The sequence below is a fragment of the Aethalodelphis obliquidens genome, unplaced genomic scaffold (assembly GCF_003676395.1).
Source record: "Aethalodelphis obliquidens isolate GAN/ISIS:26980383/991018 unplaced genomic scaffold, ASM367639v1 scaffold52, whole genome shotgun sequence".
In the NCBI taxonomy this organism is placed as follows: domain Eukaryota; kingdom Metazoa; phylum Chordata; class Mammalia; order Artiodactyla; family Delphinidae; genus Aethalodelphis; species Aethalodelphis obliquidens.
Window position 1 is genome coordinate 5,378,287 of NW_020837996.1, and position 12,599 is coordinate 5,390,885.

A 12,599-nucleotide genomic window follows, 5' to 3' on the forward strand; every position below is an offset into this window, starting at 1 on the left:
TTAATATGCAAAGTTTGGAATCCATCATGTTAGCAGCCAACACTCCCCAGAGAGACTTCTGCCTTTGCCTCCTCACCTGCATTCTGGCTGGACTAGTACCTCATTCGTTCTAACCAGAGGCTGGGCAGCCCCAGGCATAGCTAGCTAGTGAGTATTTAAATTAGCAATTAAAAAGAAAACTCTGATCAAAAGAAGAGGAGGTACTCTGCATTAACCCACTGGTTTAAATCAATGTGTCTGGGTTTTCTTCTTCCTAACTCGTGAGGCAGCTCTTCCCGAACACTTGTGAATAAATGCTGTGAAAGTCAGGAAGTCTCCCTGAAACAGCCTCTTCACTCAGCCTCTTGGCTGCTAAACTCATTCTCAAACACAGGGTTAGACCTCAAGGTTTCTCAAAGATTTACAGAGTTGGTAGGTCATGGACCACTAAATTACAGGACCCATTTTCTCCAAAGTATCTCGTTTATTGAGGACATTCTCACCCCAAAATGGGAGCTCAGTTTATGGTGTGGAGAATAAAAAGTGGACGATTTAAGAGACTGACAACTTAACTTCTCTCACCACTAGAAGTGGATCGGGTTTGACCTCCTTCCTTCCAGGGAGCAAAAGCTTCAGAGTTATTTAAGAAGAGGCACCACTACCTTCATGGGAAACGAACAATAAATATGCCATCTCCTGCTCCGAGGAGCCCTTGGTGTTCACGACCCTTACACCACAGGGCCAGCCCAGGCCTTCAGTTAACACATGGCTGCTATTCAAGCAAAAGTAGACGTTATCTCACTACGCTGTTATATATCAGATGACCAAGGGAAAAGACAGAATTGCTTTCTTTTGTAGTGTAAACCAACCTGCAAAAGGATGGTTGTTTTATATTGACTTTTCATCAAGTTGTTGATGGATTCAAAGAGGCGTCTCATGGATTCTTCAAACTCCATCTGTTCCTTGCCTTCGTAAAGCCTGAAAGAAGACACATCTGAGTCATTTCTCAAGCCAACAGGCAACACCTTTGAAAGTGTGTGCCAGCCACAAACTTCATTTGACATTGAGAAGAGACAGGGGTGGAGATAGGGACTTAGGGGAGGGGGCTTGATTCAGCAGTCGCTGCTTGCATATGCCACTCAGGGGAAACCCAGGTCCCCAGAACAGGTACCATCCAACTGACTCGGCATAATAAACCACCCCCTCCTGCCTCTTTTTTTCTTTTTCCCCTTGCGGTACGCGGGCCTCTCCTGGCCGCAGCCTCTCCCGTCGTGGAGCACAGGCTGTGGACGCGCAGGCTCAGCGGCCATGGCTCACGGGCCTAGCTGCTCCGCGGCATGTGGGATCCTCCCGGACTGGGGCACAAACCCGTGTCCCCTGCATCGGCAGGCAGACTCCCAACCACTGCGCCACCAGGGAAGCCCCCTCCTGCCTTTTTTAAAACCCTGAAGGACCTCAAAGGAATAAAACTCATCCAAGCTGAGGGGACCTTAATAATTTCATCCTTCTGCAAGAATCAGAGGGAGACTGTGGTCATCAGACTTTCAAAGTATCTTGAAAGTATCAAGGAGAAATATTTTCAAATACACTTCCCCTTAGCCACTGCCCGCTTGTCGGATGAATACAGTTGTGTCTGTTCCACATCAGGGGCCATCATTTTCCCTGTCCTCTTATTTCAGGAGTGTACTTGATACCTAATTTAAAATTTTTTGCCTCTGATTATAAAGGCCCTACATTGATATTGTAAAAAGAAAAAAAATGCATTACTTATGAAGTGAGACTCCTCATTAATCCTACCATAAAATTAGCAACCGTTAAGGATATCCTTGCAGAGATTTTCAAGGCCTGTCTAATATATACATGTGACTTTTTATAGAAACCATCCCCTTGCATAAAATCAGTCTCCAGGCCCCTGAGTCTCAGTGCCCTCGTGGCCCAGCCTTGGAGTGTCGTTCACCCCAAGGCCTCTCCAAACAAGCTTTTATTGCCAACGGGTGAAAATTCTGCAGCCTAATCTTTGGCATTCTGGGTGAAACACAGAGAAGGGTGCTTCTGTCTCCCATTCAGATAGAGGGTCTCCTGTCACAGCCCTACACAGCCAGACACCACTGAGCTGCCAGCTGCCGTGAAGGTGCTTTCCCCAGATAAAACGCCGACACACTTAAGGGGTTTATTTGCTCCATCAATCACCGGTCGAGCGGTCCATCACGGCCACCTCAGCGCTGTCTCCACTCAATCCCCCACCCATGCTCTCGCCCCTCTTTTCTTCCTGCTTCTCTCCTACCTCTTTTCTCTGTCTTTAAGTGTTCGTCTCTCTGTTCTTCTCCTGAGTATCACTCACTTTGTCTCTCTGTCAGTCTCTAGGTGTCCCTCTGCCATTCTCTCTCTTTGACTTCATCTCTCTTTCCTCTGTCTCAGTCACTCTCTGTGTCTCCTTCTCTTCTTTTTTCCTAGGTGGCCCCTTCCTAAAGCCTCCTGAAGTAAGAAGCTTAAGGGGAAGTCAATGCCAGATGTTTCAATCCACTACAGGGATCCGGAAACTGCTGCTGACTTTCTGGGTATCTACTTCAAGGTCATAGAGACAAGGCTGTGAGAGGAGCCAGGAGTCCTAAGGCTTCTCTCCTTCTCTGTCCCCACCTGTCCCATTCCTCCTTCTCTTCTTCCCTTCTCCCCTCTCCTACACCACTCAGTCCTGAACACAGAGATGTTCTGCCACAGACGATGTGTTTTAGAGTCAGCCTGGGTTCCAATCTCCACTCTGCCCAGGACTAACTGAAGACCTTATAAATAACAGCAAACATCACAGAGGATCACTCTGCCCCAGGCACGGTCTGTATTATTAACTCACATACCCTCATCACCACACCATGGTAAGGGGCCCCATCCTTATCACCATTTTATAGGTTGGTGACTGAAGCCCAGGGACTCCGCACCAGTAAGTGTTGGAGCCAGAATTCAAACCTGGCCATCGGCTCCTAAGCCTCCCTCTCAATCATTTCGCAGACCACTGTGCTCAATGCTTTACCACCTCTCTTAATTCCTGTAAGCCTCAGTTTCTCACCTGCAAATGCAGGCTGTCACAGCACTGTGTCCAGGAATTATGAGGAGCCCAGCTCACATGTGACGTGCTTGGCACACACGGGGCCCTGGTAAATGCTAGCCATTGTCTTGTTGTTGTTAATTGTTGGAGTATTACACCGATAAAGACATAAAAAACTCTCAACAGGTTGAGACTTGCCCAAATCCCATCCAAGTGGAAAAGATGAGACCAGGTCTGGCAGGGAGGAAGGGAGGGTCTGAATTCAAAGTGGTGATGCTTTCCCTGTGAGATGGTGCTGTGAGCTTTTCTCTGTGCCCAAAGCTAAGCTAATGGACGGTCCATCCCCCAAGGCTTTTGCCTTGAAATCCCTTGCTCTTTCCTCTAGCCACAGCCGCCTGAAAACATCTAATAAGCGACATCGTAATTCCTGTTCCTGGTCTATGGTGTCTCCCTCCCATATTTATCAGTCAGACGTGGCTGCCCATGGTGAGCTCATCATAATTTACATCATTATTTACCATGCATGGACTTTCTCTGTAAGGCGTACTTATTTGTATATTTGTGGCCGTATGTGTGTGTGGCTTGCGGGGTGGGCGGAGGGGAATCCCACCAGGTCCTCTTCTTGGGAACCACTGGTACTGCCAACAAAAATGGTCTCCAGCAGCTTTCTCCTGCTGGTGACCCTAGCGCCCCCCACCCCCAGCCCATCTCCCGTAACTGAATAGTCCCATGGCAGCTCCCTCCCTGGAATTCATCATTCTTAACAGAGAAACACAGAAATGGGCTTTGTTGGGAGTCACCTTAAGGCAGTGCTCCAGGAGGAAAGTTCATGAACTCCTGCTGAAGAGATCTTTGAGGCTACCCTGGTTCCTTACATCCCTGAGTCTGGTTATTTAACTCTTCTTGGATTTTATAAGCTGCACAAATATCCCTCCAATAAACTCCCTTTTTTTTTTTTTGCGTAGACTAGCCCTGGTTGGATTTGTTGAAAACTCCTGTCCAGTCAGAGCTCTGCAGGGTGAGACGGGCTTGTTCCTGCAGCTCCCTGGGGTTCTAAACCAAGAGCTGCTGGGGACGCCAGTGAGCACTGGGTCCATGCTTCCTATTGTGCAGACGAGGAGACTGAGGGCCTGAGTGCGGAGGTGACTCAGCGTCACTACCATCTTTTAAAGGTTATTTGACCGAGGCAGGAAGGAAAAGAGACTTTTAGGCGGTAAAATCAAGTCGAGGCTTTCCACTCAAATTTAAACTTGGGAAACTGAACTTAATTTCTACCAGCAAGACGTGTGATTCGCTCTAGGTCACAGACTGCACCAGTGGCATAGCTAGACCCGGAACTCAGCATTCTTCTCCTTCTATGCTCTGAGAACCTAACAGCACAGCAGAGGTGACACAGATCTCATGAAGCCAAGACTGGGGTACCTGCCTCCCTGGGAATCCAAGCTGCTCCCTGCTTTTCATGTCACAAGTTAAGTACCTTAACACCACACTCTAGTCAAGGGAGGGAAATACATTCTATACCTGCTGAAGTTTTATAGAGGGTAAAAACAATTCTGTTGGGGAAATGGCTTGCGTTTTACAGTTGACTACATCATTAAGCAAAATTGTTGCAGTCTTGTCAATTGTGTGTGTGTGTGTATGTGTGTGTGTGTGTGTGTGTGTGTGAATTTTTAAGCCTGGGCTTTTATTTGCTGGGAATGGGAAGAACAGTTGAAGAAAATGACTACAGTTGGGAAGAAGAAAGGAAGCAAAAAACTATTTAGTGTAAAGAGCTTTGCTATCTAGCTAGACTCCTCCATAGACTGGCTGTTTGGCCTCAGACAAATTACATCTCCGAATCTTACCTTCCTTGTGGATAAAACAGAGATATAATGCTCATTCGAAGGGTTATTTTAAGGTGAAAAAAATGAGATCGTACATCTCAAGTGCTTAGTACTATGGCTGGCACTTAATAAGTGTTAAGTAAATATCAGTAATTCTTGTTGTTGATTCCTAAGCACAGAAGTGATCATACTGGCAAACTCTCTGATCTGAGTGTACGTAAATAAAAGGAATTTTTCTTAGAAGGAGTGACTAAGGAAGAAAAATACATAAAGCCTTTAGATTATGTGGAAGAAATAAACTGATGGCGGTGGGGGTGGGTGAGGGGGGAATTCAGCACCTCCCCTGAGAAGCATAAGGAGGAAAGAAAAATAATGTCTTGTCTATCTGCAAGGCTTTAAATGTGGCCTTGAAGTCAAGGGCACAGCAGATGTGGTTTCAAGGTCCTTCTTTAACACTTGCTCTCTGTATATAGCTTCAGGAGGGAAACATTTTTTCTGGCTTCAGAGCACCTAGAAACCAGCTGATTCCGCCAGGGGACGAATTATTGAAGGGCCCAAAGGTCCTGACCACAAGAAAAACTGGAACACCCTGCGAGGCGCTGTTCTGGGGCGTGCAAGCCCAACCACGGCAGGCACTCAGCTCCCGGGGCTGGGATAAATACAGCAGTGCTCGGCTGGCATGTGATTCATTAAGGAGACGCTGTGCACAGCTGAGCACTCACTAAATGCAAATGGGGCCCCACATGGAGTGTACAATGCCTTGCACCACCTTCTCTGTGCAGGTACAGAAAGCCTCAGCCGAAGACAGAGACGCCCACCTCAGGCCAGCAGCGCAGGGAAGCAGAATCGAACCAAGGCAACCTCGGGCTGCAGAAAGCCAGGAGGAAGATTCACCTGAGAATCCAGGGTGGAGTGTTTCCTGAGTACCGGCCTCTTTACACTTCTATACCTCATACCTCGGCGACGTCCAGCTCCCCGAGCCACATTCCCAGGCATCCTCCCGATTTCCTACCCACCTCTTGGAGGCAACACAGACATTTAAGTAAGACTGTGTCGCTTTCCAAACCCTGCTGTGACCCTTGTCAGCTGGGTGATCCTGGCTAAGTTTCTTCATCTCTAGAAGGTTCAGTTTTCTCACTAGTAAGATGGTACTAGCCCCACACAGTTGTCCTACATTAAAATAATGCATGTAAAGCGATTAGCACAGTGCCTGGTGCAGAGTTAACACTCAAAAACTATTAGCTATTGTTATATGGTAGCACTGGTTTCTTCTGGATCCGCTCCTTTCGGCTTTCTAAAGTCTTAGGAGAAAGAAGTCAGCCACTTCATAAACGCAACTGCCATTTATAGAGCACCCACTGTGTGCCAGGCACTGCAGTGGAGGGAAACAGGAGCAGGACCCAGTCCCCAGCCCCAAGAAGTCAGGAGGCAAACCCACAGGTAAATCATATATTGCTGAGTAGCGAGAAAAGCTGAACAATAAAAGTTTAATATTATTGCTGAGTGATTCCTAAGGTTCAGGCACTGTGCTCAGTTCCTCGCACGGATTAGCTCATTTGATAGAGGCTCTTATTATCTACGTCTTACCTATGAGAAAAGAAAAAAAATTAAAGAGGCGTGAACAAGGGGAATGGAAGCTGAGAGGAAGGAGCAGGGGCCCCGCTGACACTGACCTCAGTGAGCCACCTACCTGAAGGTCCCTCTCAGCCCTCAGCACCTCGCCCCCCTCCCATGCCACCACCACAGCCTGTCCCCCGCCTCCCTCCTTCCTCCCAGAAGTCCTGGAAAGGCCCCCAGGATTAGACCTGGGCCTGGCTTGCCTCTGTCTCCCTTACCTGGTCACATCTTTTGCCTCAATTTGCTCTTGGCAAGACACACACCTGACTCATTTCACAAGTGCCTGGGAGCAAGACCAGATTCACTGGAAGCTTTTAAAAATGAAAATTCTATTTTAAATGTCTCCATGATCTTATACGGAACTGAGCAAAATTACTTAAATAATGAGATCTCACCACACCACTTTGTTACCTTGCCATACAAGTCAAGATACTTTTGTGCGCCCAGTGATGCTAGGACATGAGGAATACTGTAGAAGGGAGGCCACTTACTCAGTGCATTTCCTTAGATGAATGATATGCACTGCACACAGCATTTAATGCAGACTGTCACAATGACTGAGGCTTCCCTGTTAGAATACTTCATTCTTTATCATCACCACTTACTTGCCTGTCTTCTCCACTGGAGGATAAGCTCCGTGCAGGCAGAGATCAAGGCTATTTTGTCATAATATCCCCACGTCTAGCAAGAGGCACGGAACATCAAAAGTGAGTTTTAAGCAAACGCATCAACAAATGATAAATTATTAAATGAATGAACTTCAGCACCTTCAATGTGGATGTACAGAAATGTCTTAGGAATCCACAGAACTCATAGAAGTTCAGCTAATGCTAACGGTACCTAAACAACATCGTGAGGATGCTATTAATAGTCATCTTCAGCTCTGCCACCTTTAGTTTTTATCATAACTTTTACCACTAAGACGACTAATACTGTTAACAGCTGCTACTTATTAAGCATTTACTATATGCACCAGGCACTATGCTAACCGCAAAAGTTCACCCAGCTAGTAAATGGCACAGTCAGGATTTGAGCCGAGGAGTTGTGTGGCTGCAAATTTCACTCCTTCAACCACTAAACAATACTGCCTCCTGGAACAGAGCAAAGAGCGAGCAGATCCCTGGGACCGGAACAAGTCAGGTGGATAGGAAAGCATCATTTGCCCCTGGGATGATATCCTGCAACTGTGTAGGGAAGTGAGATGGCTAGCTCTCACCTTTTTTTGTTCAGGCTCTAAATCCACGGTTACTTGGCTGGTATTCCTACCCCTGAGCCAATAATTCGCTCTATTACAGGAGGTGTAAATTAGTGACTTTACAAAGAGAACCATTAAGCCATTCATGGTTGCAGAAGAGTAATTATTCTGGAAAATTCACAGCAGTCTAAGACCAGAACCTACCTACCTCTCTATTACCTCTCTGTCTCTGTCTGTCTGTGTGTCTCTCTGTGTCTCTTCCTATCTCTTGTCTCTGTCTCTCTCCACATCCCTACCATTTGGGATAAAGAATAACTGTAGGCAAACCAGCTGAGTCTGTCTGAAAATCATCCTTGCATTTATCGTTCCTGCTTATAGAAAGAAACCCTTCAGTGCACTCAGCAGGCACATTTAAATCAAAGCAATAGGGCTGGAAAGGGATTATGAAAGAGAGGGTCCCCTCTCTGGTTCCGCTCTTCCCCACGTGGTCATCATCACCATCGCCACCCCCTTTCCCACCACCAAGGTCTATGCTATGGACCTGAAATGAATCAGAAATTGCAGATTAAGACATGGAATTTTGGTGCAATGAGCCTGGAGTGAGCTGCCCAGCTCAACAGCGGCCAGAGAAAATTTCATTTGAAGGGTAACAAAGTTGAAATGTAAGGAGTTATTCTCAGAAGAGAAAGAGTAAAGTTGTACCCTATTAGAAAGGAACTATATAAGAAAGGGCTAGGATAACTACAAAGTTGCCAGTGTGAACTGGCAAGCAGCTCTGGTGGCCAGAGAGTATTTCATGAAGACTTGATTGAATTGAATACTACCAGCAGTCCACAGGCAGGGCTCAGCCCAGTTCCTGGTGCCAATCCTTTTGTCATTGACAAAATTATTTCTACTTGAGCTGCTACTTCTCCAGAACCTGACATTTGAGGTGGATTGCCCCTTAGGGCAAACTGCAAAGAAGTTTCACTAAACAGTCTTCTTCCTGTAAATCACCCCAGGGAAGAAAGATTTGTAGATGAGAGGGAAAAAAAGGCAAACTCAAAGTGTGGGGTATCCTGTTTTGAATAATGTCTAGAATGAATGCACAAAAATTAATGCAATCACTGAAGAAAAACTGCCTCAGGTAGAAGTGTAAACAGCTTAAATTAAAAAAAAAAATAGAAGTTAACAATATGGACAAAATGAAAGAAAAACAATCCATCTAAAACATTCACTTTACTTTTAAAATATGGCAACCCTGTACAATAAATTAATAGTAAGTAGGTAATGAAATGCAGGCAAAAGCTAAGTTATGAATAGAGTGTGATGTATGCCCTGTGCCATCCTTCATTCTACCGAGAGGAGCTGCAACCTTTATGTAATTTGGCAGGAAGAACTAAGTTGCCTAAGTCTGCACTTAGGTAAATTTCTCCATTAGCATGAAAAATGGTATTCAGGGTCTTTTCCCTCAATATAATTAGAAATTGAGTGTTCCCAAAACAATGTTCCTAAGGATAGAAACACACACACACACACACACACACACACACACACACACACTTCCACAGTTTCAAGACATATAGAGAAAAAGACGGATTACATCATCTACTTGAAAGAGAAGCTAATACTCAGCAAAGTCCTTCCAGCTCTTTCTCTTCAGGCCAAGTTGGTCTAAAAAGTTTAGGTACTAAAAAGAAACTATGTCTTGACTGCTTCTCTTACCATTTCTTCCTTTAGTTTTTTAATGACCTGGGAGGTGTCCTTGGTATCTTTTTTTAAAGTTTATTGAAGTGTAGTTGATTTACAATATCATGTTAGTTTCAGGTGTATGGCATAATGTCCAGTATTTTTGCAGATTATACTCCATTAAAGGTTATTACAAGACAATAGGTATAATTCTCTGTGCTATACAGTATATCCTTGCTTCTTATCTATTTTATATACAGTAGCTGTACCTGTTAATCTCATACCCCTAATTTGCCCCTCCCCCCTTCCCTCTCCCCTTTGGTAACCACAAGTTCATTTTCTCTATCTGTAAGTCTGCTCCTGTTTTGCAAATACATTCATTCATATTATTTTTTAGATTCTACATGTAAGTGATAACATACAGTATTTGTCTTTCTCTTACTTATTTTACTAAGCATAATATTCTCTACATCGTAACAGAAAAAAATTAAGTTGCAGAATAATTACACACATGTGCACACACATACACACTTTGTAAAATCTGTACATTAAATTGATCATTTCATTACCTCTTAGAAAAGGGATTGTGTCAACAGTCCCCTTATACACTTTTATATTATATTCTGATTTTATAACAAGTAAATACTGCCTTTAATTTTAAAAAGATCTTTCTACTCTTTTTGGGGGGTGGGGGTGGGGAGTGAATGTTTCTTGGCCTCCAGTTCCTTTCTACAACAATCCTTTCCCCCAGGGTCTTTCCTGAACTCTCTCATTCTCATCATAGGAACTAGAGCTGGAGCCAGGAGGTCTAGCTCAAGGCCATACAACTGGTGGCAGTTTTCCCTCTACAATCATTGAATCAAGATGCTGACTTCTCACCTACTTCCTGGTTCTTGGCATGGACTGCCTCTAGAGAAACACTTGCCTAAGAAATGTCAAGTTAGTATTACTCTAAACGGTGGTCATGCCAAAACCATCTAAACTGTGCCCTTTCAGTCTGTGGTTTTCCGAGAAGTATAAGTAACCCCGGGCTACATGATCTTGTTCCACTGAGAGCCTTGACATTTGGTGTGTAGAATTAAATAGAATTTTTAACAGTTTCTTTACTAATGGTGCTGGTTTGAAAAATGCATGTGCAGTAAAACTCTTTGTTTTGAAATCTGGGAACACCTGAGGAAGTGTCGAGTCCAAACACGGTGAGGTTTGCATTACTGGAATCGTCAGTTGAGTGGTAGGATGGCTGAGGGCCAGAGAAGTTGCCAGGAGAGGGCAGTGTGGCAGAAAGACCAGTGGTCTGTGTCCCTGGACTGAATTCTAGAACAGATGTCAGCACCATTGTGTATTGTCACCTTTAGGGGGTCACATCACTCTGGGCACCGGGTCACTCTTCTCTAAGGAGACACATTATCATTGAGGGAAACCTCCAGGATTCCTAATTGGCTTCTATTGTCAAAGAGTCAGCATGGGGTATGACGATCATCCAAGGGCAACCCTGCTCACTCTGCAGAGCTCCCCAACATGACATGGCCTCATAGCTGCCCAAGCCAGAGCCTGGGGTAAGTAGGGGTGGATCTTGAAGAGCCTGAGGGTCATTCAGTCATCAAGCCCCATTAATTCCACCCCCCCAAACCATTTTTTTCCAGCTTTATTGAGATATAATTGACATATGATACTGTGTAAGTTTAAGGTGTACAACGTGATAATGTGATACAAGTATATGTGGCAGAAGCATTGCCACAATAAGGCTGGTTAACACATCCATCACCTCACAAAATTACAGTCGTGTGTGTGCATGCGTGTGTGTTGAGAACTTCTAAGATATACTCTGTTAGCAACTTTCCAGTACGTGATACAGTACTGTTAACTACAGTCACCAAAGCCATTTACCATCCTTCATCCTCATCGGCACCATCTTCATCCAAGTCCCCGTCACCTCTCACCAGTAGAGGTTTCTGAACCATCTCCCTTCTTTCACTCTTACTTCCTTTCAATCCATTTTCTACACATTGGCCAGAGGGACCAATTTAAAAACACAAATGTTATCATACCATTCACTTGTTCATAATCCCTTTTTTTTTTTTTTTACTGTATAGCACAGGGAACTATATTCAATATCTTATAATTAACGGAAAAGAACTGAAAAAGAATACAGATATATATATGTATAACTGAATCACTTTGCTATACACCTGAAAACAACACAATATTGTAAATCAACTACACTTAAAAAAAAAAAAAAAAAGAGTCAGTATAGCTCCCAATTTCCCTCAGGATATTGTCTAAATGCCACGGCCTGACCTTCAAGGATTGTCAAGATCTGTCTCTTCCTGTCCCTCCAGGCAATCTACTGCTACTCTCATCCCTCCATCACTGAATTCCAGTCACTTCTGCCTTTCCACAGCTCAACTGAGTCAAGTTCTCTACTGTCTCAGGGACCTCCCTCCAGCTTTCTTTTCACCAGTTACACCCTCCTCCTCTTTACCTGCCAACTCTTACTCATCACTCAGGTCACAGATGGCACTTCCTCCAGGACACCTCCCTGACTTCATGATGAGGTATGATCTCCTTGTTACATGCTCTCAAGGCATCTCACACACACATCTCTCTTAATTTCATATGCGCCCACACGACTACCTGCTTAATGACTCCCTTCCCACCTAGACTAAAAATCCCATGACTAGGCTTGAGTCTCTCTGATTCATTGTCGTATTTCCAGTGCTTAGCAGAGTAGCCCAGTGGCTACTCAATAAATATTTGTCGGGTAAACACTTGATTGCTAATGCAAACCAAAACCTTGACCACTAGACAAATACTTCAACGACACTTTTAGAAACTTTCATTATCAAGTCAAGGGCTTAAAAAGAAGGACCAAGTTTTAGGGCTCAGTGTACCTGGGACAGGTATACAATGTGTTGATGCTTAATGTAAGGAAGAATAAATGCTGAGTTACAGGCCTTTCAGCAGCTGTATGCTCAGAGGGAAATTAGATTTCCAGGCCTCGGATGACCTGTGAATTAGTTACAAGGCACACATTCCTCTTGCCCCATGGATACCCCTAAAATGGAAAATGGCACAGTTCCAGGTTCAGAGAAGCAGGACATGCAGTGTGTGTAGCAGACCAAAGCTCCCGGGCAGGGCCCTCAACAGGCTCTCTACTGGTTTCTGGGGTTTGGGAGAGGCCACCTTCTAACATGTATTACAATGGAGGAGGCACCAGATTATCACATTAAATCATATCAGAAGAGGAAATGTTGATCACAGAAGAGGGGTCCTGATC

The 12,599-nt window shown here is 44.7% G+C and overlaps 1 protein-coding gene across 2 annotated transcripts in view; it reads right to left on the reverse strand.

Moving 5' to 3' along the window:
- DOCK2 (dedicator of cytokinesis 2) overlaps window positions 1–12,599 on the reverse strand; it is a 407,498-nt gene that overhangs the window by 303,006 nt on the left and 91,893 nt on the right. For both annotated transcript variants that reach the window (XM_027084336.1, XM_027084335.1), the window contains exon 23: window positions 849–957. In XM_027084336.1, coding sequence (XP_026940137.1) covers window positions 849–957 — 109 coding nt within the window. The remainder of the gene's footprint in view (window positions 1–848; window positions 958–12,599) is intronic.